Here is a 26,068-nt window from a genome sequence, read left to right on the forward strand (position 1 = left end):
GAACCATCTCAAGGAGGATCACAAAGAAATGGCCAGCATATGACTTAAATATGAGTGTCTGAGCAAAGGGTCTGAATACTTATGATCATGTAATATTTCAGTTTTTATTTTGTAATAAATTTTGAAAAAATGTCTACATTTCTAATTTTTTCAGTCTAGATGGGGTGCAGAGTACATTAATGAGAAAAAAATAAATTTTTTTGCTGCAATGAAACAGTGAAAAATTTAAAGGGGTCTAAATACTTTCCGTACCCACTGTACTTTGACATTGAATGTGGGGCCAATGTGCTTTAGAAAATTATCCTCATAGAAGGGCGGTGGTGTTATATTCTGCCCTGTGCTTTACGTCCAAGTTTTATTTAAATATCTACTAAGTACCACTTGTAACTAGGCTGAGAAGTTTCTGCAAACTCAGTCTTTCTGGTTTTTACAGTGACAGGAGGAAATAATTACATTATATTAATGGAGCTTTCTTAATCTGTAGGAATGTGATTAGATTAAAGTGACCAATAAAGCATATTATTATTTCCTTGAAACTTCCCACAATGAGTGAATGAATAGAGCACATAGTGCATCCAAAGTTTTATAGAAAGATCAGTAAAAAGGGTGTGTGTATGTATGTATGTATGTGTGTGTGTATATGTGTATATATAATATATAATATATATATATATATATATATATATATATATATATATATATATATATATATATATATATATATATATATATATATATATATATTTTATAATATTTTTATCGGGAGTAAATGTAGACCTGTATAATAGACGGAGGTGGTGGAGAAGCCAGAGTACTCTTATAAATATACGGTATCATACTTTAGTTATTCACAATTTTTCGATGATGATAATTCATGACCTGTCTATAGTTCTAAAACGTCATTTTAAATACCAGCCGATAACTGGTACCAGGAACGTTGCATAGTCCCTGGAGACCCGAGGTTGAGGGCTGCCGTGGTCTATGCCCTGCCCCAGAAGCACTTGTGGGATGATGTAAATCAATAGGGCTGACCTCGGATCACTAAGTGATGCCATTGACTGTCATCCTGAGGCTGTAATGGTGGTGAAATATTGGCATTATTTATGACATGTTGACATAATAAGCAAGGAACTTAAAGTGAAGTCTTTGAGTGTTTAGAACTTCTTGCCTGCTGTGGCACAAAAATAGCATTCTGTAGTCCCTATCATTGGGTTTGTCAAAATGAAATCTAATTTTACTACTTCAGATGGAGCGACTGAGAGGGATCATCACACAAAGCTAAAATCTTATTTTCCTTTAGAGACTAAGCAGGTTTAATATGAGTCACGAGCTGTAAAAGAGCGAGAAAAGAGTAAAACGGGCCACATAGGAGCGAGAAATTAGCATTCAGACAATGATGTCAGCATCCAAGGAGGAAATAAAAATGACAGCAGGATGACTATTACAGCAGCCTCGTCGCTTGACACTATGGGAAGAATACAGAGAAAAGGAGGAGCTGCGTATCGGTAGTATCAGTTTCATCACGCTTTCATCTTGGATATAAAGCCTCTTCCTTTCGTAGGAACACCTGGACACCCCATGGGAATGTATGTGAAAAATGCATTTTGTTTGGTGGTATTAAGGTGGAGGCTAGTCTGAGACAAATCTACTTTTAGGAAATAAAACAATGGGGATAAAAGCAGACCTCAGTAAGTGAACTGATGTCCTGACTTTACTGTGTTCTCTACATTAACCCCTCCTTACTGCCGGATATCTATATATGTGCTCTTAAAATCAGTCCTATATATAATCATCTACTTTTGTTGGTAAAAATTGTATTCATGGCTTTTAACAGGTTACAATTGCTTCTTAAACTGGTTTTGAAATATATGATTACCAAGTTGCAGTCTTCTTACAAATACTTTGATGCGTAAACTCCCAAATTGTTCCATCGGTATTTAGATATCATCTCAATTGCTTTCACTATGTATATTTTAGGTGAAATGATCTTTATAACTGTATAGTTGGTGCAAAAATTCAATGACAGTTAGGATCCTTTGAAAGCTTGGTACATGAGGGCAACTCATAACTTACTGTGCTTTTTAAGTGTTTGGTTTTTTTTTTTTTTTTTTTTTTTTTTTAAAGCTCTATTTGTGAGAAATGCTCTTTATCACTTTGTGAATATAATGAAAGAAACAAATGTAATTGCTCCCTCCTCCACTTCCCAAAGGGTAGTGCGAGAAACGGAGTCAGGTTGAAGATTTGTGGGAGGCTGGTTTACAAAGATGGGGTTTTCAATACTGAATATTGGAAGTAAATCTGATGGTCCAGGGCAGGGGTCCTCAAACTTTTTAAACAGGGGGCCATATCACGGTCCCTCAGACCATTGGAGGGCAGGAATATAGTTTAAAAAAAAAACTATGAACAAATTGCTATGCATACTGCACATATCTTGTTTTGAAGTAATAAAACAAAAAAGGAATACCGTAAGTGGAACTCCACTTTTACCTTAGGCTCAGACTGGTGTGATGCAAGAGTCCCCAATAGGCAGCATAAAAAAATGTACTCTCCTATGTCCATGAGTCCCCAATAGGCAGCATAAAAAAACAGTACTCTCCTATGTCCATCTCCGTCTTCTTCCGACACAGGCGGCGTGACGTCATCAGGCCGTGCAGGCGGCATGATAACGTCGTCTGTGTGTGCTTGCTGCATATGGAGGGCTGCGCAACGCCTCTCTTCGACGCATCGTTGTTCCACCTGCGATTACAGGGCCCGCCGGCATTGAACTTCACTGCAGTTCAATGTCAGCCGGGCCCAGGGGCTGGACAAAAGTCCTTGGCGGGCCGGATGTGGCCTGCGGGCCATAGTTTGAGGACCCCTGTTCCAGGGTTTCGCATTCCAGAGCAGTAGTGCAGCGCAAGAAAAGCTTTTTAGACTGGCGTGGGAGACTTGGATTATACATTTCAATATTTTATTTTTTTAGTCAAGATATTTAAATGGATAGTCTTAGTAGTACAGTACCTTCTGTGGTATCATGAATGACTGTCGCAGTCTGAAACGTGTAGGGAAGTCACACCTTTTGATAGAGGAAACGAAGGATTTAATCCAGCACACCCAATATGTATTTTTATATATAAAATATGTTAGGACTATGTTTATTCAAACTAAAACACATTAAAAGAAAGCCAGCTCCTATGATTAAGGGCATGACTTTTGCACCAGACACGCGTCAGATTTCTTTTACTAGGTTTTAGTTTGAATAAAGTATCTACATTTCTTGAATGGGTGTGATGGATTAAATCCTTTGTTTCCTCTACTGTGGCTGTCTTCAGCAGCTGGATTGGCACCCTCTGGAGTCTGGAGTGATTTCCACAACCCCAGCAGCATTCTTCATCAGTCATGTCTGCAGCTCCCAGTCCTCCTATCCACTGCATTTTGATGTTTGAGGATGTCATCTTATTTAATCTTTTTGGAATACAGTTCATAATTTTAATTTGAATCACGTCTGAAAGATTCTCTTACTTGGACTTGCGGTATTTTCTACACTTATTATTCATATCCTCTATAGTTACAACATTATTAGGTTGAAACCTAAGACACATGCAAACGATATGAGAATTAAGTTAAAGACGACTATTTTGGAGGTAAAAAATGGGTGCTCTGATCTTCTGTTGACCATGGTGCTTGAACTTTACTCGCCCAAATTAACTATGAAGGATGTTCCATCTACGAAGCAAGTTGACAGTGAACAGTATACCAATTTTTTTCTTATCAGGTTTTCCTTCGTGTAGTCCTAATGATGAGCAAACTGGGCAGCTGTCAGACATGATAAACATATCACAGGAAGGGCTCAATCCAAAAATGTTCCTAGTGATAGGACACACTACACTATCTGTCTTAAGCAGAAGGTACACAATTTCCAGGAAAATATCAGTTTCATGAGAAAATATCTTCCTTGTAGGTTTTAGCGATGGTTTCCCTATGTGTTATAGATGGCTATAATTTGGTAATGCCAATCAGAAATCACATCTTCTCCCAAGATAATAAATATAAAGCTCTGCTTTAATACAATCTGAGGGAAGCTCTTGCTTTCATTAGTCAGTGCAGTCTTACGGCATATTGTCTGCTTAATGTACTTGCTGCATAACAAAGGCAAAGTATAAAGCAACAAGGTAAGCTGAGGAAGGATACAAAACCACTTAAGGAGAATAGCAAAATCGTATTCCCATTTTTGTTGCACTTGAATAACCCATATATCAACCCATTTCTAAACCAAGCGTGCACTTGTCCTGGGGAAATGGGCCACTGGATGATGGTAGGAATGGGCTCTCTGGAATTATAACCTTTCTATTTCTTAGCTTTGTACTACTTTTTACATTGTCTTCCCTATTGAGCAAGTAGAATTTCCTTTTGAGAATGTCTTTGCTTATTGGGCTGACTCTTTGATTACCCGCTACAATTTTAGTTTTTGAACTATGGAAGGGTTGAAATTTTGCTGCGTGAATGCTGGAATGTAATTTCTACAAATTTATTTAAAAGAATTGCTTCTTCAGAATATTACAAATCCCCCCCATATTGTCTATTATCTCTTAACAGGGGTACTCCTGGACATTCAGCAACACTTCGGAGTCAAAGACAGTGGTGCTGGCTTACTGCAAACTGGTAAGTGTCCATTTTAAGTGCACTTGCATATTGGGTTATGATCAACGCTTAGGTTCTGCAGTTTTGGGGCTTGGCTTCCGGTCACGCTCAGTAGGCCTCTGTAGTAGGGAAGCATACACCCATCTTCAGAGACGCTGCCAAAATGACCGGCGCACATGTGCTAGATTTTAATGGGCGGCAATGAGGCCATCTCTTGCAAATTCTGATATAACGCCCACAGGGGCGTGATAACATGAAAAGAGGGCTGACTAGTCTGGGGCAACTAACGCCCCATCGACTAGTAAAAGCCCTCATTAGCATAGGAAACTGGGACATTATAAATGTATTTTTAAAATATTTAACTGAATAACGTTGTACAGGGCCGGTTAGGCAGAGAGTTTACTCACACATGGGTGAATGCTGCTGGGTGGGAGGGCATGGGGGACCTGGCATAGGTGCTGAAACGGAACCTGCTAAGTGCTGCTGTATAGTGCCTCTGTATGTTCTTTTCAATATGACATATAAAAGAGCAGGCCGCATTACTCACAAATTGAGTGATTCTACTTTCCTGTGTCTCCATTTTTTAAATCTGAGAAAGATGTAGGTACAGTATTAGCCCATACAATTTTATGGGTGCTGTTTTAGCAATTTGTACAACGCATTTACAGTAATGTATTTATCAATATCCCACAATATATTATATATATAAAGCCATATTCTTCAGGCTTGTCAAGAATTTTTGTGTCTAAATTAACAAGGTGTCACTTAATGATTCTATAGCTCATATGTAGAGACTTTGAACCTAGCGATCATAGCAAACTGACATGTCAAATGTACTGAAACTCCAGTTGACATGGAATTTCCTCGCAGAATGTCTTAGGTTTGACTAGCTAAATATTACACATGCTAAACATACTTCTTCATCTGTCGTAAGCTCAAAAAGCTCTTGGGCATCTTGAGGGACAAAGCATACTCTAATCATTATTTAAATCCAAGTAAAATATTGCTCAACAAGGAGAACTGAGCCATGTGTGCATCTTTTTATATTGGCATTACTATCTGACAAAATTAGAAATATTGATGTATCTACAGTATATACTGTTTCATAGGTCAAAGCAACAAAGTATCAATAGCATTTTTCACATGATGGGCATGATTCAGATGACTCTGGGAGGACACTGAGAAATCGAATTGCTCCATCTTATGATGAATGAGCAACCTATGGGGTCACAGTTTAACCCCATCTCCAATGTTAAAATGCTCATTTTTATTTTTTTCATGTATTGGAACACATGTTTGAAAGATAGGCATAATTGTCAGTTCATATTGGCATCGGTGTGTGTGTGTGTGTGTGTGTGTGTGTGTGTGTGTGTGTGTATATATATATATATATATATATATATATATATATATATATATATATATATATATATATATATATATATCCTCCTGACTGCGCACTTGACTTTTGATGAGCTCATCTTTTTTTTTCATAGGCATAGCTTACTACAATATTTTTAATATTTGTTACATTTATTCAAAATTACATAGTTTAACAGAAAATGGGGGAGCAAGCAATGCCTTAAGTAGGTGTCATGAGAAAATAACATTGTTCAAGAAGTTTTTGTGTTACAGGATTCTTTTTTTTTTTTTTTTTTTTTTTTTTTTCATTTTGACAGTTTTTCCATATCGATGTTTTATTAAAAATTTGCAGTAATAGATGGACTCAGACCTCATCATTTTCCAAATGTTGTAGGTAGGAAAACTTGCAAAATCATCAGTGTATCAAATACTTATTTTCCCCATTGTATTTATGTATGTATGTATGTATATGTTTAAATGTAAGAAAGTGAGATATACCGTATATACTCGAGTATAAGCCAAGGCACCTAATTTTGCCATGAGAAACTGGGTAAGCTTATTGACTCGAGTATAAGCAGAGTATACATTGTCCCTTCATCCCTGTCGTGGTATGCACGGCTCCCCCGTCCTTATCCTTGTATGCATGGCTAACCCCTCCCATCCTTGTAGGCATGCCTCCTAATACAAAAAAAACCTTCTACTCCCCTCCCTGCGTGCCCTTCATCTAGTTGGTTCCAGCTTCAAGCAGCACATCCTGTGCCGAGCGATCACGTAGCCCCGCTCATTAAGGTAATGAATATGCACGCATCTCCATGCTGGAAGCCGGTGAACTGAAGAGAGCTGGGGACACAGTCTCTCTCAAACATTATACACTGCGCCTTAATACATTGAAATTCTCCTGGGCACACAAACTCCCACTGCTAACGCCAACACATGTCCAGGCCCATTTAAATCTCGCTAATGACCATCTGGATGATCCAGAGGAGGCATGTGAGAAGGTCATGTGGTCAGATGAGACCAAAATAGTACTTTTTGGTATCAACGCCACTCACCATGTTTAGAGGAAGTACGAGGAGTACAACCCCAAGAACACCATCACAACTGTGAAGCATGGTGGGAAAAACATCATACTTGGGTGCATTTCTGCAAAGGGGACAGGACGACTGCATCATATTGAAAGGAGAATGGATGGGGTCGTGTATCGCAACATTTTTTTTTTTTTTTTTTTCAAACAACCTCCTCCCTCAGTAAGAGCATTGAAGATAGGTCGTGGCTGGGTCTTGCAGCATGACAATGACCCAAAACGCACAGCCAGGGCAACTAAGGAGTGTCTCCATAAGAAGCATTTCAAGGACCTGGAGTGGTCCATCCAGTTTCCAGACCTTAACCCAATAGAAAATCTCTGGATGGAGCTGAAACTCAATGTTGCCCAGTGACAGCCCCGAAACCAGAAAGATTTGGGGAAGACTTGTATGTAGGAGTGGGCAAAAATCCCTGCTGCAGTGTGTGCAAACTTGGACAAGAACTACAGGAAATGTCTGACCTCTGTAATTGCAAACAAAGGTTACTGTACCAAATATTAAGTTCTATTGTATCAAATAATTAATTTTCTTTTTATTGCATGAAATAAGTATGTAAAAATCATAAAATGTGGTGGTTTTTCTGTGATGGGAAGGTGGGTTTGCAGCATGCAAAGTGTTAACACGTTAATGTCATGGTCTCAAAATCGTTAGCACCCAAATCCCCAAAAAAGTTACGGTAAGTAATGATCACTTCCACAAGGGCAGCTGTGGGGTTAATCTTTTTTTTTTTTTTTTTTTTTTTTTTTTTTCCCCTTTTTTGCTTGAGATACTTTAGTCCAAACAGAATGAAAAGACTAAACATGCGGCACCCTCTGCAGACACCTGGGATCTGGATGAGCCCCTGCTCTAGTTCCATATTTCAGAAATAACACATCTGTTCAGCTCTGGCTGCTGCAGGAATGCATGTTACTGTATACAGCAAAATAGTCTTCATCGCTGTGGCCATTATGCATGAATATGTAACGTTTTTAACTGTTTTCCAACCTTATTGGTTTGCAGCACAGATTCTTTGGCTGGGGAAAATCAGTTTAGTCAGTGTTGAAATATGTAACTTTGCTGCCCCTTAGTTAAGTGACTCTCCTGGGAGATTCTGTCTGAAAAGCCCGATTACTGAAGACAAAACATAGCGATAATGTGTCACCTCTGGTGTTACATTCTGTTAGTGCTATTAAAGTGCAGATAAAGTTTTTAGATTTTTTTTTTTTTTTTTAAATAGTAAACACTGTATGCTATTTAAAGGGTTTTTTTTATGATTTTTAAATTGACAACTTGCTTTTAGGATAGGTAATATCTGATTTGAGGGCAAGGCTGCCACTAGGAATTTCAGGGCCCCATACTAGCAAAATTTTCGTGGCCCCCTTGAGACTCCGCCCAGGCTCCACCCCAGCCCCACCTCCACCCCTCGAACTGTCCACAGCCCCACTGCTCTCTTTGAAAAACTCCTTCTCACCAGTCACACATTAACAGTTCACATCACCAGATCACACACACACACAGCCAGCAGCTTTTGTTTTGGCAAAAAGATTTTTTTAAGCCGCCACCATGACAAGGTAGACTCTTTTGGCCGGGCCCTACTCTACTCTAACCTATTAAACATTTGTTAAAATATGCAATACAATTTAGGTATATTATTTTTAACTTTTTAAAATGACCAGTAAAATCACATACAAGGGACAAATACCACCAGACCATGACCAGACACCATATTCTCACCACATAGTGACCTACAAATACCGCCACACCATGTCCAGACCACATTACCACCACCGTGACCGAACAATATCACATACATGGGACAAATACCAACGCACCAATTTAAGATCACATATTACCATCACATGGTGACCAACTACATAAAAGGAGCAAAAACCAACACAACATGACCAGACCACATATTACCACCACACAGTGACTGAATAATAACACATACAAGGAACAAATACCACTGTCACGATCCATGCTGGATTGTGACAGATAAAAGCACATGTAACCTTTTTCCTTTAAGCTGGTTGCTTAAAGTTAGTTTTTCCCCCAGTGGCCATTAGGGTCATTACACAGTGGTGTCTTTAGTTCTAGTTTTGCCCCCGGTGGGGGCTAGTATTATTACACGGGAATCACTAGCAGGTGTGATGGCTCTGGCGCTTGCCTATAAAGGAGAGTCAGGTGGTCTCACTCACTGTTGGTGATATTGGTCATTTCCAACCTTCCTTGGTGGAGGAAGGAGCTAGAGAAGAGTTCCTTGCAGCTCAGTCAGAGTCCTGGTATGGAAGGAGCAACAGTGAAGAGTTCCTTGCAGCTCTGACAAAGCTTTGGTGAAGTAGCAGCTATTCAAGAGGAAAGCTGCACTCAGGTGTTGGACTCTGTTGCTGGGAGCAATAGCAACAGAGCAAAGCTAAGTGGTTTTTCCCTGTTTGTAACTTTCCTTATGTGTGTTTTAGTGCAGTGGTGGGATTAGTTTCTGCACCGTCCAATTCATTAGAAAGGGATAGGTGCAGGGCGAGCTAGGGTTTTTAGGTATCCTGCTCGTCACCAGGTGCGGAATCTGCCTAGGTACCGTCAGGAGTGTAGAGACACTGACTCAGGGGCGTGCAGGAGGTCTTCACTTTCCCGTTCCCTATTGCAGGGCCCTCCATTGTATTGGTTTCCCTGGGGTTTCCCTTATCTCTGTAAGTTCGCCCTGCTGGAGGCGGTGTATCCAGATACACGTGTAACTATTGAAATTCGCTTGCTGGAGGCGGTGTATCCGGCTGCACGTTTCTTTGTTTAATTTTGCCCTGCTGGAGGTGGTGTATCCAGGGTCACGGGTGTCATAGAAATTCGCCCTGCTGGAGGCAGAGTATCCAGTCACCCATGACATCACATCCACCACACCATGGCCAGACCACATATTACCACCACACAGTGACCGAATAATAGCACATACAAGGAACAAATACCACCATAACATGACCAGACCACATATTACCACCACATAGTGACCAAATAGCACATAGAAGGAACAAGTACCCCCACTCCATGGCCAGACAACATAATACCACCACATTGTGACTGAATAGTACAATACTGGCTCAGTGGTTGGCGCTGCAGCCTTGCAGCGCTGGGGTCCTGGGTTCGAATCCCACCAAGGACAACATCTGCAAGGAGTTTGTATGTTCTCCCCGTGTTTGCGTGGGTTTCCTCCGGGCACTCCGGTTTCCTCCCACATTCCAAAGACCTACTGATAGGGAATTTAGATTGTGATCCCCATCGGGGACAGTGATGATGATGTGTGCAAACTGTAAAGCGCTGCGGAATATGTTAGCGCTATATAAAAATAAAGATTATTATTATTAATACTGATCATTAATAAAAAAAAAAAATACTGTCACCATGAGTGCCATTATACACAGGAGATCTGTACTTGGTATGCAGCGTCTGTGTACAGGTAATACAGTGATCACTGGTGCCATTATACACAGGAGCTCTGTATATAGTGTCAGTGTACATGTAATACAGTGATCCCCAGTGACATTATACACAAGAGCTCTGCATATAGTGTACAGGAAATAAAGTGATCACCAGTTACATACACAGGAGTTCTGTATACAGTGTTTAGTGTCAGTGTACAGGTAACACACTTGCTCACCAGTGACGTCTCTAGCTGAAGTCCTTCATCATTGCGTTTCTTTTTATCCAGCGCAGACCGCCATCACTTCTTTCAGCCAGGACTCGTCTCTGCATAAAATAACAGATATCTAGAGCACCACTTCAGAGCACATTCCCCACTTTCCCTTTCTTCTACACTACACATCTGAATAGACGTTCACCCACCATTAATAATTGGTTGTTTTGCAACCCACCATTCCAAATGTAAATTATAATCTGCCACTGTGCCCCCACTATCTGTACATAGCCACTTCCCCATTTAATTTATAAATTAGCACCTGTACTTTTCCCCAATTCATTACCAGTCATTTTTCCTCAATGCCCCCCACTATGTACCTCCCGCTCTAACCCTTACCCCGATTCATTATAGTTACATGCCCCTTCTCTCTCTCGCACCCTCTATTCATTATCAACTGCACTTTCCCACATTCAATACATCATTTACTCCCCCCACCCTCAAAATTCATTATTTCCCACCCCCAATTCAATTGCTGTCCCTCACTCACTTCATTTGCGGTCTCCATCACCCCCACTTCATAATTTGCGGTCTCCATCACCCCCACTTCATAATTTGCGGTCTCCATCACCCCCATTTCATAATTTGCTGTCTCCATCACCCCCACTTCATAATTTGCGGTCTCCATCACCCCCACTTCATAATTTGCGGTCTCCATCACCCCCACTTCATAATTTGCGGTCTCCATCACCCCCACTTCATAATTTGCGGTCTCCATCACCCCCACTTCATCATTTGCGGTCCCCATCACCCCCACTTCATCATTTGCGGTCCCCATCACCCCCACATCATCATTTGCAGTCGCCTATCCCCCCTCACTTCATCTGCAGTCCCCCTTCATCATGTGCAGTACCCCCTCAAACACACTTCATCATCGGCAGTCTCACCCCCCCACCTCACCCATTTAAAAAAACAAAAAATTTTTTATACTTGCCTCAGTTGTTCCCGGGGCGTCTAGTGTTTTCAGCAGTGAAGCAGCTAAATGTATGGGCTATAGTCAGGACCTGCAGGGAGCCCATAAATTCTAGGTACAGCCAAGCAGGAGCTGTGCAGCAGACTAGTTAAGATGGCTGTAGACAGCTCCAAAAAGGCTCCCGGGCCCCAGCGCCGACGTGTGCTCCACAGTGCACAGTACTTTGGCGCACGATGGGGCCCGATCAGCAGAAGCACAAGAGCAGGGCGCTGGACCTGCGGGCCCCTCTGTGTACTGCTGCTCACTGGGCCCCTGGCTGCCCTGTTTGAGGGTCTGACACTTCAATTTATCAAGTCATTTAAGGGTCCACAGGACACTAGCATATGTCCCTGATCCAATCCAGTCCCGAATTTGGAGAGCTGTCCATCTTTCTTGGAAGGTCGGCGGTGTATCTCGAATTCCACTAAAAAAAAACAGATATAGTTGAATAATGGTGCAGCATTTTGCTGACAGGTCCTGTCTTCACCATTACATTTAGGAAGAGCCTGAAGGTCTTGCAAGGGTGAATCATACTGTGTGTGGGGCACCATACTGTATATGGGGGAAATTTACTGCAGCAGTTCCATACTGTGTGTGTCGGGGGTATGTACTTTGGGGGCTTCATGTTCAGTGTGGATGAGAATATGCTGTTGGGGCATCATACTGGGTATGGGAAAATGTACTGCTGGGGGCATGATATTCTGCATAGAAGGGAGTGGATTTTGTGGATGCATACTGTGTATAGGGGAAATGTACTGAAGATGTTCCATACTGTGTGGGAGAATGTACTGTGAGGGCACTATACTGTGTGTGGTGGAATGTATTGTGGGGGGCATCATATTCTCAGAGGGGAAGGTACTATGGGGGCTAAAAGTTTTGTGGGGGCATCCTACTGTGTATGTGGGGGAATATATTATGTGTAGGGAAATATACTGCCCAGGGCTTCATACTGTGTGTGTGTGTGTGTGTGGGGGGGGGGGGGTGTGTCAGAAAAGTAAAATAAATTATACTGTGTGGAAACACTACTAGGTCTTGCTGAGTGCAATATTTCTGTGTTGGGGCATATAAAGGACTAGCTAAGGTTAGAGAGTTGTGGGAAGCAGGGTGTGTTGCAGTCCGCGCTAGCCGAGATACACAAATCACCTGGGATACAAGATGTTGTAGCAGTGTACTCCTTTATTTCCTCCTACGCGTTTCGGCGCCCTTCCTGGCACCTTCCTCAGGTTTTTTCCACGTGTGAGTGGTTGGTGGAGGTCCTGCAGCAGCTGATTCTGTGATATGCTCTCAAGCCAGTTGTGGGTCACACAACTGGAATAGGTGAGTGGAACTGTATTATACCGCTCATACTTTAAGTGTCACTAGTGATAGGGCACTATTGCGCCTTTTGTTTCCCCCACCATTTTTGGTATAGCTAAGGTTAGGGAAGTGGTTTAGCATTGAAATAGATATTGCCATGGCGTACTATGGGCATATGTCCCTCCTTTTTCTTTGAAAGTTGAGAGGTATGCACTTGAATTAACACTGCTTTGTACATTGTATAGTGGTTGTGAATGGTGCTATAGCTCTTTCACATTCGAGTGAAGTTTTCTGAATTGTGGTAAATAATATGGTCTGGAATAGGCCTTACTTCATATCTATATTTCCACACAGCTTTACCGAAACCAGAGTCCTTTATGAAATCAATACATATGATATTACACTGGTGTCAACATACTAAGAAATGTATTTATAATCAGTGGCCACTTGTGGGGAACATTAGACTATGTGTCTTATAAATAATATATCACATCTGTGAATGAAGGCATCTGTAAGCTTTCAGCAGGCCAAGTCCATGGAATATAAGCCGATGTATTCTTTTGTAAGTGGCTTGTGTAATTATTTTTTTTATTGAATCAGTCACATGAAGCTTTTAAGTGTAATTATGTAGGAGAGAAAATTATCAGAGAATTCATGATTTGCAGAATATTCAACTGAGGCCTAAGAATGCACACTCTGATCCTTGGAGACTTGTCAGTAGCTAAATAATCTGCATTTGCAGGGTATTTGCTGTATGTTTCCAAGCGCCTAACCATTTAACTAACTAAAGGCAATGTAGTGATGATAGGTCTAATAAATAACACTGATATAGTAGAGAAACCTATATAGGAAATCATAACTGTCATTTCACCAAGAGCAATATCTAAGAATAATTGCTTAAAGGGGTTGTCCGGGCTTTTCACATAATCTCAGTACATATCTGGCCTGCAGAATTATGACAATAAGTAATTTACTTTCTGTCACTAGTTTGCACGGTTTTCTAGATATTCTGAACAGAACGTCCAAGGGGAGGGGGTGTTATGGCATTGAAATGAGAACTAGTCGTAACCTCCTACTCTACTCCAAACATGCCCTCTATAGCAACCACCCCACCCTCCATAGCTACAGGCCCTCCCCGTCCACATAAAGAAGCCCTCATCACACAGTAACAAATCCTCCCCCTCTAGCAGCCTCAGTGCAGAGAGCAGCTGCTCCTACCCTAGACACACGCTGAACAGTGATCTATGGAAAGTGAAACTAGTGAGGAGGGAAAATCATGTTTGGCCCCAATAAAATAAAAAGGCTTATGCTATCCTCCTTTGCTGGCGCTATTCCTGCGGTGTCAGCACTCGCATCCCCTGGGCTACCATGTGGATGTTATGACACGTGAGCCTAGCGTCCAATCAGCACTGGCATCACTATTCCCACCTTCGTATGAATTAAACGTGAAGAGGAAGTCAGGGCTGCAGCTGATCTCTCACTTCCTTTTCATGTTAAATTCATACGAAGGGGGAAACGGTGATGCCAGCATTGATTGGGCGATAGGCTCTCGTGTCGCAACAACTGCATGAGAACCCTGGGACCGCGACTGCCAACACTTCTAGAACGGTAACGGCATGGGAGGGGAGTATAAGCTTTTTTTTTTTTTTTTTTTTTTTTTTTTTTTTTTTTACGGAGCCAAAAATTTAAATCAAGAAGGGGTTGTCCTAGTAGTGGACAACCCCTTTTAATGACTTGTACAAGAGACCTTTCTAGGCAGCTATGACATCTAGGTGAGCAATGACATCACTTATTTGGAAAACTGGATTCTGTTGAAGCTACTGTATATAGAGCTATAACCTTTCATTGTAATACTGTCTGTAATAACTGCTCTGGGCAAAATACAACGTGAAGCAGGGTGATGGGGTAAGTGAGCTATGACATCACTTATTGTAAATGGTATTGTGGTATCTACTGTATATACTGGTGTTACCAATCATTGTAATTGTGCCTGTAATGATAACGAGACTGCTAAAAAAAAAAAAAAATCTGTACAGAACAGGAAGTATGAATTTACTAGAAGTACAGAGGCTTTTTTAATATACATAGTGATATGAAAAATTAAAAAAAAAAAACTTAATAAAATGTGCTTAACGTAACTTAACAAAAAAGGAATATGTTTTTTTTCTGATGACACATACCCCTTAATTAGTTTCCGGGAACCTAAAGAAACACTGGACTGATTGGCTTGATTCATTCAGCTCAAGTTCTTGCCAAGGAAAGACATCTGCTGACACGCCACCTCTTCTTAATCTACTTGCAATTACTTAAACAGTAAAATGTACAGAATAGTCCTGTCTTAGGCTGGTTTCACATTTGCGTTTTTTTTCGCGGTAATTTAGCGCTAAATAGCGCATGCGGTTTTTTTTCCTATACTTTGCATGGGATGCGCTTATGTGCGCATACACATGCGTTTGTACGCGTTTTACCGCGCATGCGTTTTTTTGCGGTATGCGCTCGGGCGCACAAAATGCAACTTGTTGCATTTTTTGTGCGTCCGATTTGCCTCAAAAAAACGCATGCGCGCGCAATGCGTTTTTTTTACAGCAAGACACCCATTATAAGTCTTTGGTGAGCATATGTGCGCATTGGCATGCTTATGTATGCGTTTTTTTGCACATGCGGTTTTTTTTTTACCATTAGTTTAGACAATGGAATTTAGGGGTTTGGGTAAAGTTAGGGTTAGTTAAGGGGGTTTAGGGTTAGGGTTAAGTATGGTTTGGTTAAGAGTTAGGGTTAGGGTTAAGTATGGTTTGGTTAAGGGTTAGGGTCAGGGTTAGGGTCAGGGTTAGGGTCAGGGTTAGGGTTAAGTATGGTTTGGTTAAGGGTTAGGGTCAGGGTTAGGGTCAGGGTTAGGGTTAGGGTTAAGGTTAGGGTTAAGGTTAGTTAGGTTTTGGGTTAGGGTTAAGTATGGTTTGGTTAAGGGTTAGGGTCAGGGTTAGGGTTAAGTATGGTTTGGTTAAGGGTTAGGGTCAGGGTTAGGGTTAAGGTTAGTTAGGGTTTGGGTTAGGGTTAAGTATGGTTTGGTTAAGGGTTAGGGTTAAGTATGGTTTGGTTAAGGGTTAGGGTCAGGGTTAGGGTTAAGTATAGTTTGGTTAAGGGTTAGGGTCAGGGTTAGGGTTAAGTATGGTTTGGTTAAGGGTTAGGGTCAGGGTTAGGGTTAAGTATGGTTTGGTTAGGGTCAGGGTTAGGGTTAGGGTCAGGGTTAGGGTTAAGGTTAGTTAGGGTTTGGGTTAGGGTTAAGTATGGTTTGGTTAAGGGTTAGGGTCAGGGTTAGGGTTAAGTATGGTTTGGTTAAGGGTTAGGGTCAGGGTTAGGGTTAAGTATGGTTTGGTTAGGGTCAGGGTTAGGGTTAGGGTCAGGGTTAGGGTTAAGGTTAGTTAGGGTTTGGGTTAGGGTTAAGTATGGTTTGGTTAAGGGTTAGGGTCAGGGTTAGGGTTAAGTATGGTTTGGTTAAGGGTTAGGGTTAGTAAAGTCATGGTTTGGGTTAGTGTGAGGGGCCACCTAATGTTTGAAAAAAACGCAAACGCGGTAAAAACGCACTAAAAACGCATACAAACTCATAAAAACGCTGCGTTTTTTTCATGCATGCTCATAATGCTTGAAAAAAACGCAGCAGTTGTATGCTTTTGTATGCGTTTTTCAATGCGTTTTTTTGCGGGAAAAACGCGCTGCAAAAAAAAGCAAGTGTGAAACAGGCCTTATTAAGCTTTGGCAAATCAGTGTGCTACTTTTAAGTCAAATATAAGTACATAGCATTTAACATTAGTTATGTATATGGTTCATACAATGACTGCAGCTTGACAATGCTTTTCCCATTCATTGCTCATGGGATTTAAATGTCCTCCTAGAAGCAATGTAGGGGCTGGGTCATGATAGGGTTAGGGTCAGGGTTAGGGTCAAGTATGGTTTGGTTAAGGGTTAGGGTCAGGGTTAGGGTTAGGGTTAGGGTTAAGGTTAGTTAGGGTTTGGGTTAGGGTTAAGTATGGTTTGGTTAAGGGTCAGGGTTAGGGTTAAGTATGGTTTGGTTAAGGGTTAGGGTCAGGGTTAAGGTTAGTTAGGGTTTGGGTTAGGGTTAAGTATGGTTTGGTTAAGGGTTAGGGTCAGGGTTAGGGTTAAGTATGGTTTGGTTAAGGGTTAGGGTTAGGGTCAGGGTTAGGGTTAAGTATGGTTTGGTTAGGGTCAGGGTTAGGGTCAGGGTTAGGGTTAAGGTTAGTTAGGGTTTGGGTTAGGGTTAAGTATGGTTTGGTTAAGGGTTAGGGTCAGGGTTAGGGTTAAGTATGGTTTGGTTAAGGGTTAGGGTTAGTAAAGTCATGGTTTGGGTTAGTGTGAGGGGCCACCTAATGTTGGAAAAAAACGCAAACGCGGTAAAAACGCACTAAAAACGCATACAAACTCATAAAAACGCTGCGTTTTTTTCATGCATGCTCATAAAAATGCTTGAAAAAAACGCAGCAGTTGTATGCTTTTGTATGCGTTTTTCAATGCGTTTTTTTGCGGGAAAAACGCGCTGCAAAAAAAAGCAAGTGTGAAACAGGCCTTATTAAGCTTTGGCAAATCAGTGTGCTACTTTTAAGTCAAATATAAGTACATAGCATTTAACATTAGTTATGTATATGGTTCATACAATGACTGCAGCTTGACAATGCTTTTCCCATTCATTGCTCATGGGATTTAAATGTCCTCCTAGAAGCAATGTAGGGGCTGGGTCATGATAGGGTTAGGGTCAGGGTTAGGGTCAAGTATGGTTTGGTTAAGGGTTAGGGTCAGGGTTAGGGTTAGGGTCAGGGTTAGGGTTAAGGTTAGTTAGGGTTTGGGTTAGGGTTAAGTATGGTTTGGTTAAGGGTCAGGGTTAGGGTTAAGTATGGTTTGGTTAAGGGTTAGGGTCAGGGTTAAGGTTAGTTAGGGTTTGGGTTAGGGTTAAGTATGGTTTGGTTAAGGGTTAGGGTCAGGGTTAGGGTTAAGTATGGTTTGGTTAAGGGTTAGGGTTAGGGTTAAGGTTAGTTAGGGTTAAGTATGGTTTGGTTAAGGGTTAGGGTCAGGGTTAGGGTTAAGTATGGTTTGGTTAAGGGTTAGGGTTAGGGTTAAGGTTAGTTAGGGTTTGGGTTAGGGTTAAGTATGGTTTGGTTAAGGGTTAGGGTTAGGGTTAGGGTCAGGGTTAGGCTTAGGGTTAGGGTTAAGTATGGTTGGGTTAAGGGTTAGGGTCAGGGTTAGGGTTAGGGTCAGGGTTAGGGTTAAGTATGGTTTGGTTAAGGGTTAGGGTCAGGGTTAGGGTTAAGTATGGTTTGGTTAGGGTTAGGGTTAAGGTTAGTTAGGGTTTGGGTTAGGGTTAAGTATGGTTTGGTTAAGGGTTAGGGTCAGGGTTAGGGTTAAGTATGGTTTGGTTAAGGGTTAGGGTTAGGGTTAGTAAAGTCATGGTTTGGGTTAGTGTGAGGGGCCACCTAATGTTGGAAAAAAACGCAAACGCGGTAAAAACGCACTAAAAACGCATACAAACTCATAAAAACGCTGCGTTTTTTTCATGCATGCTCATAAAAATGCTTGAAAAAAACGCAGCAGTTGTATGCTTTTGTATGCGTTTTTCAATGCGTTTTTTTGCGGGAAAAACGCGCTGCAAAAAAAAGCAAGTGTGAAACAGGCCTTATTAAGCTTTGGCAAATCAGTGTGCTACTTTTAAGTCAAATATAAGTACATAGCATTTAACATTAGTTATGTATATGGTTCATACAATGACTGCAGCTTGACAATGCTTTTCCCATTCATTGCTCATGGGATTTAAATGTCCTCCTAGAAGCAATGTAGGGGCTGGGTCATGATAGGTCAGGATGACGTTGTAGTCCGTCAGAAACAATTAACCATCTCCCTATGTTATACGGCTTTGCTCTAGCTTCAGTGCATTTCTGGCTTCTCATTAAGTGCTCTCCACATCATTTGTGATATTCAGGTTGCGTTTTTCCAGGCCTTTAGTCACTGTGCGGAATGCCCATAGGAACTCTTGTGTGATGGAAGCTGACAAGACGTGATATAGTTTACAAGATTATTCAGACCTCTTGGGTGTCTCCTGCCACTCATTCCCTCATTCATGTACAGCATTATTTAGCCGCCATTTTCCACAGCTGCTCAGGTTGAGAAATATTTGTATCGGTAAGAAAAGGTTTGTATGACGAGACAAGTGTCATTAGCTAATCATCGGCTGCGATCCTCAGATTGAGATGTTTTCTTGACGCCTCAATGAGGCTCCCTGTGGAGACCTTCCGATTTTCAAGGAGTTGTGAAGTTGTTGGTAATATGATCAGTAGCAATGGAATAATAAATGTGAAAGGTTAGAGCTTGAAATAAAAGCTGTCTAAATGATTCATTATTAAGAGCATTTGTTGGCACGCAACATGTTTTGACATGTTGCCATGTTGACATGTTGCCCTTCACATTGGCTATACCTTCCAATTGTCTTTATGTGCACTTCCCTACAGTGATCTGAATAGACGCTTCTAGTTTAGGATTACGGCTGTAAGTGGCTCACAGGATGAGAGAGAAAATATGTATACATAATGATTATATCATATCTGCTCTTGTGGGCCACTTACACCATCCATACATACATACATACATACATACATACATACATACATACATACATACATACAGTGTGTGTATAATACTTGTGCATTTTTTGGCCCATGGGAACAGGTGGTAACATTTTTGCTCAAGAGCAACTGAACCTTTTTCAAGCTTGCCGCCAGTTCACAAGGGCCAATAAATACGCCATTTTTTTTTTTTGCATGTAATTTTCTATAGTTTCCACTTTTTTGCTTTTTTTCTGTACCATAGGTTTGTGGGTTACAACCTATGTGCTGGCACTTATACGTGCACCTATGTTTGTGCTGCCCCAGTTTTTTGCTATATGTGTGAAAGGTGTAGACTGTACATTTCAATATATTAAGGTATAATATTGGAAATGTTAATATTGACTACATCTATTTTTGGTGTTCCTTACTAACGTAATGCAGAAAAGGATTTCCAGTTTGTCAAGAAGCGCTTCCAGCTGATTCATTAATTACTCTGAATATTTCAAGGAATATCCAGTTTGTTAGACGTAAAAACACAACGCATTTCAGCTATACATAAAATTAGCCTTCATCAGGTAAAATCATATATATCTTTAAAAGATACATTTATATAGGGGAAAAAAAAGAGGAGAAAAAAGTTTCACCCTTCAATCAATTATCATCGATTAAAAACACATGCACACCTCTCCAAACTGTCGGGAGACTAGTTGTAGTTGCTAGTTGGACAAACTAGAAGTCCTTTTCTGCATTCTCTGACGAATTTCCTACAAGGTAGTTCGTTCCACCTGTTTTGAGCTGCAGGCCAGCAGATCCATACGATTACTCCAGTACCCAAACACAGGGTTATACGCTGAGCAACAAGACACCAAAAAGGTGAGAAGAATTTTTTATTTCTATCTGACATAATTAAAACTCTGTACTGAGATCTGCACCCCCCCCTTCTTTTTCTGGATATTCCTTGAAATATTCGGAGTAATTAATGAATCAGCCGGAAGCGCTCCTTGACAAACTAAAAATCTTTTTCTGCATTTTCTAACTTAATGGCAATTTTTACATTTGCTGGTCAAATGTTAATAAAGAGATCTTATGTTCTTTATACAAGGAAGTAATCTATTGCCACAAGTTAGAAATTAGTAGGCCTCCGAGGCTTGGGGGAAAATCAGCACCTGGGACAGCAGAATTGTGACTGGCTTCAGCACCACTATAAACTTGCTGATCTGCTGTGACGATAAGCATCGAGACTTGTATAACCAGAAATGCAGAAAAAAGGCCTGAAAGGATCGGGTCGCTGTTTACTATGAACTCATGTTATCAGAAGGAAAGTGACGCCCGCTGGTTGTAGGCCTCTATAGCTTTGAATAGGTGCTTTCAGTATGTGACAGTTGTATGTAGGGTGGTCCTGTCTCTGCCATTTGAACGTTATAGGATGAAAGCTGCTCGCTTATTGTACGAGTTATGGCCAATATGCTTTAACCTTATAAATCTTTTAAAGGAACTTTTATGTAATGGCCTCTTGCAGAATAATCAGTAACTTGGTCTACGGCAAAGGTTCAGACATGTATGTATTTCTGTGAGTAGAAATATCAGCAGTTGTAATTTCAGGATTAAGAAAGGGGCATGATGTGATGTCACGTCATTGCAACATAGTCTCATGTATGGCCACCACTTATCACCAAATTGTGCTTCCTTATGGCAACCTACACATCAATACCAACAGATCAGGTTGTGCCAGTTATCAGGTAATATTTTCCTAAATTGTCCTGATTTCTGTAAGATGGAGCATGTCTTCCAACAGCCTTTTTATTTTGCTTTTTAAGAAATTTACATTATTCACAAAATGGATTAAAAAAATCACCCATATTCTATATTCCCTTCCACCCCAGACTGATCACTAATCCATCTCTCCATCCTTCTCCACTGCAGCCATGGGAGAAAGGGGTTAGCAAGGGAAAAATGGGGTGGGGGATGGGATTGTAACCCTAATTTACCTCTTCTATTACCATGTGGGTCTTGCTGAGTGATCCATAATTTTGCAGTGTTGGCGTTTTGATGATTAGTCTTGCAAAGACCTTAATAGTAAGCCTGAAAGCTATTGGGAACCTGAGTCCCAATGTTCACTACCCATTGGGTTCCATGACCAAGCCTTTATTATTGGCTTTACTCTTTAGTTTAACCCCTGCTTCCCATAAATACTGTTATGTCCCCAGATTTCTCTCGATGGGTGTGACATCCCAGCATTATTATCAGCCATCTGCAGCATTATAACCAGCAGATTAGTGACCGCCTGCAGAACAAGGGTGTGACAACAAGTTTCCTGTTTAATGTGACATTACACTATCTGATCAGCTTGGTCATGGTTGTCATTGATCTAGGTGCCTATGTGTTGTAATATGAGAATTGAATAGGAACTTGGCAGGAATAATTGTAGAATGGTCTTTCACTGTTATGTTTTCTCCTCCTAGGTTTCCCACTATCTATTTTTATAACATTTCCAATGAATAATTATGAAGGTGGATTTTTCCTTTCATGTAAAGTATGTCAGGATTAGATGTGTCCTCTATCCTCTGGCACAGAGAATTGGTGTGTGCGAATGCCCAGCAATCCCCACTGCTGCCATTATACGCTGCTGACTCAGCTGGTCAGTGCATCCTTTCAGGATATCCTCAGTGTGTCTGGGGACTATGTGTAGAAAGAACTGAGCTTCAGGGAGGGAGAAGTTCACAAAGTTCACAGGCAATATTTTTGTGTCTCGTATGTATCCTCGAACACACCCAAGCTCTGATTCAGCAGCTTTTACCTGGATTTTAGCTGGAGAATAATTGTTCTTGTCATACATTTTTTTTAAGAATCCTAATAATGTAATATTTGTGATTATGAAACCCTTTAAATCTGTGAGTAATTGGGAGAAAAGGAATATTAACTTACAGGGCATAGCACCATGGTATTATTGGGGTTCCCTCTTCTACAAGAGAGGAAAGTAGTATTATGGAGGACTCATGCCAACCCACAGCTTCATGCCACTTAAGTGGGTCATTCTAGCCAATATTGAGTCTACCAAGAATGTCTGTGCATTTGTAAAGATCATTGTTGTAACAACCCTACTGGCATCACTGCATGGCCTCCCATCCCCGCACACCAACTTACACACTGATCCAGGTCATGCAGTGATTTCTGTCTGCTGCCAGCTCCATGCGCTATGCCTCTTTTTTTCCTGCTTGCTCTCTTCATGTTTCCTGACTGTGTGTATAGGGGGCGGCGCCTGAACTCTCTGCTGCTTATGCAGTCAGGGTACATCGGTCTAATCTGTCCCCGACCAATCACCTGGAGCCCTTTACTATATAGGGTCACCACACCCACTAACCCTTGCCTGTGCAATGTCTATACTCAGTGTTTTGCTGCTGAGGAAGCCAGGCCCTGTTCTGTGTATCTCCTTCTCTGGAGGAATACTCTAGCCTTGTTTTGTATTCTTTGTCTGTATCCTGGTCTCTGTGTCCCTGTCCTAGCCTTGTGTTTTCTTTTCCTTCTGCCCTCCAGGAGGCTGTATACCCTGTACCTTGTCGTGTCTTACTTGTGTCCTCCCTGTCTGAGCCTCTGCACCCTTGCAGCTCTGCCTGCTCCTCTCCTGCTGCTGCAGAACCTCAGCTGCAGATTCTCTCCACAGACCTTGTGGTTCAGCTTTGCTCTGCTGCTGCAGAACCTCTTGCTGCATCTTCTCTCCACTGACCTTGTGGTTCAGCTTTGCTCCACTCCTGCTGCTGCTGCAGAACCTCTTGCTGCTGCTTCTCTCCACTGACCTTGTGGTTCAGCTTTACTCCACTCCTGCTGCTGCTGCAGAACCTCTTGCTGCTGCTTCTCTCCACAGACCTTGTGGTTTCGCCTATTCCACTCCTTCCTGCCTGTATCCATACCTGCACCTCCTGTGTGAACAGGTCCAAACCTGTTCCTTCGTACTCCACTCCTTCCTGCCTGTATCAGTACCCGTTCCTACTGTGTGAACAGGTCCCTACCTGTTCCTTCATACACCACACCACACCTGTCTGTCCAGTGTCTCAGCCTGCCAGTTACTCGCCCCTGTCCAGGTGTCCTGTTGCTGAGTGGGATCAGCAGCCACAGCCAGACACCACCCTGGAGTGGCACCCGGCAGCTACCTGCCGCACAAGCCTGACCTCACCATCAGAGGCTCCAGTGAAAACCAAGGTAGCTGTCGTAGTCACGCCCCTTCCAGGGTAGTTTGGGCTGTGGCACAGTGGGGCCACAACCCCCCCGCTAGCGCCAATCAGTCAAGGTGCGAGCGTGACAGCTGTCTTCTATGGCTCCTTTGTTTTGGTATTATTATTATTTATTATTTTAGATGTAGGCAAAATCCCATCAACTAAATTAAAGAGAACTTTTACCAATAGTGCTCAATTTTGCCACTCAAGTGTCTGCCATTGAAGATGGCTACAGTCTTCATTGGTATCGCAAAAATGTATTAGGGCTCGTTCACACATCCATACTTAAACATGTACATGAAAATCTGTTTTCACCATCAATGTGATCCATTTTTGCCATCAGTGTGGTCATCTGTGTTTTTCCGGTATGGATCAGGAATTAAATGACAAAGCTTCTCCAATACTTTGCAGTGTTAAACTCGGACAGAGCATGGATTCCATCTGTGTGTTGTATGTGTTTTTTCATTGACCCATAGACTTGTATTGGCCCTTGTCATCCATGCTGCTGGAAAAAAAAGACGTGTGTTGCATGGTCCATGTAAAAACAGACGTGCACAGCACCATAGGTTATAATGGGTACATGTGGTATCTGTAAGAAAAATGCATACAACATGTACTGTGAACATGGGCGTGTGAAGAACGCCTTGCTCCAATTTAGAATTTAATGCATGGTGCAACTGAACAAATGCAGATACAAGATAAATCTTGTAAGTAGTAGGGGTGAGATGTAATGTGTTACCATGTGGAGAAATTCATGAAATGGGCCTGAAATGGTAACATGATACGTTACAATAAAATTCTAATCTAAAAAATGACATCTAATGTTATTATTTACTAGAGATGAGCCAACCCAAGCTTAAAAGATTGAGGTTCGTACCGGACAGTTGGTGTCCGGTGTTAAACGCCCAGAAGTTGATAGAGATCTAAAGTTCGGGTGTCCATTGCTTTCAGTAGGGTTCTGGTTCAAGTTTGGGTACAGTTCTGATACCCAAACTGAACTTTGGATTGAAGTTCTGGTCGTGTACCAGAACCCAAACTTCCATGGATCCGCTCACTCTAACTACGGTTTTACTTAAAATTTGTAGAGTAGCAATGTTTTCCAACTGAGTTATTTAGTGAATATTGAACAGAATTTCAATGAAAATTTCCATGGCAAGATCTGTCTATTGTAAATACTGTTGAAAATGTGTCTGAATAACACGGTACCATGATATAATTGTTTATTGTACATCTTATTTCATTATTAAGCTATGCCTCAATGGGGTTGTCCAGTCTTCTGATAAGTCTGCAGTCACTGCAAATTTCTGAATCCTGACAATGTGTGGTGTGTACGCTGTCAGGATTCACCAGTATTTTTTTGAGTGGTCAAATGCCGACTATACGTGCTTGGCTTTACTCACCTCACTTGTATTGAGAGAGGCCGAGCACGTTTAGCTGGAATGTAGTCGGCGTTACGCCGTTTGACAGTGTTTGGTGTGTACGCTGTAAAGATTAATCAGCATTGTCAGCAATAGTGGGCAGTCATGTGACCACAAGTATGCGATATGCATGTATGCGGTCACGTGCCGAATATACCGTAAGTGTTTGGCCTGTCTCAGTTCGCTTATATTGTGGTTGTAAATATGCAAATCATACTTCCGGTAACGTTACATGCCGCTCATGCCAGCAGTCCCCGTAAATCCGGACAACGTGCACTCCACATATTGTCAGGATTCAGAATTCGGCAGCCATATAGTAACTGCAGACTTTTGTGTCAAGTCTGGACAACCCCTTTAGAAATAGCTTGTGGTCACTGTGTACTCCACAGAAAATACATGAATTCCAAATTTACATCAAGTTGTGAACTGTTTGAGGTATAATTTTTACAGAGACCAGAACAATATCTGCATGGGTGTTTCCTTGCTGGGATAATGCTACAGATTTATTCATTCTCACCTCTTATACCAATAATTGACTAAAATTGAATAGTCTCAATTGATGATGATGCTAATCTTTGTCATCGTATCCTGACATGCAGAAATTGGTGTCAGACAGCTTTTTCTGTGGTTGTTTCACCTCTGCATATTAGACCAATCAATGATCTAATGGAACCATTGACAACTTTTGTATAATTACTCAGTCATTAGAAAAAAATCGGACATTTACGAAAATGATGTGAGCTCAGCATAAGAGTGAGCAGTTAGGACAGATCCAGCAGCACACACAACTTTTTAGTCCATTTTTAGATAACTGATCTCTGCTTGATCTGTGTAATTAGCCATCCCTTTTTCTTTCATTTG

General features: G+C 41.4%; 1 protein-coding gene across 4 annotated transcripts in view; it reads left to right on the forward strand.

Moving 5' to 3' along the window:
* The window catches only part of SPNS2 (SPNS lysolipid transporter 2, sphingosine-1-phosphate), a 162,513-nt gene that overhangs the window by 67,483 nt on the left and 68,962 nt on the right, over positions 1 to 26,068 (forward strand). For all 4 annotated transcript variants that reach the window (XR_012231974.1, XM_073574650.1, XM_073574659.1 and 1 more), the window contains exon 2: positions 4,576 to 4,641. Coding sequence is in view for 3 of the 4 variants with exons in the window: in XM_073574650.1 (XP_073430751.1) it covers positions 4,576 to 4,641 (66 nt within the window). In the remaining variant the exon portion in view is untranslated. The remainder of the gene's footprint in view (positions 1 to 4,575; positions 4,642 to 26,068) is intronic.

This window comes from Dendrobates tinctorius, unplaced genomic scaffold (genome assembly GCF_039654945.1).
Source record: "Dendrobates tinctorius isolate UK_male_01 unplaced genomic scaffold, ASM3965494v1 ptg000007l, whole genome shotgun sequence".
NCBI lineage: Eukaryota > Metazoa > Chordata > Amphibia > Anura > Dendrobatidae > Dendrobates > Dendrobates tinctorius.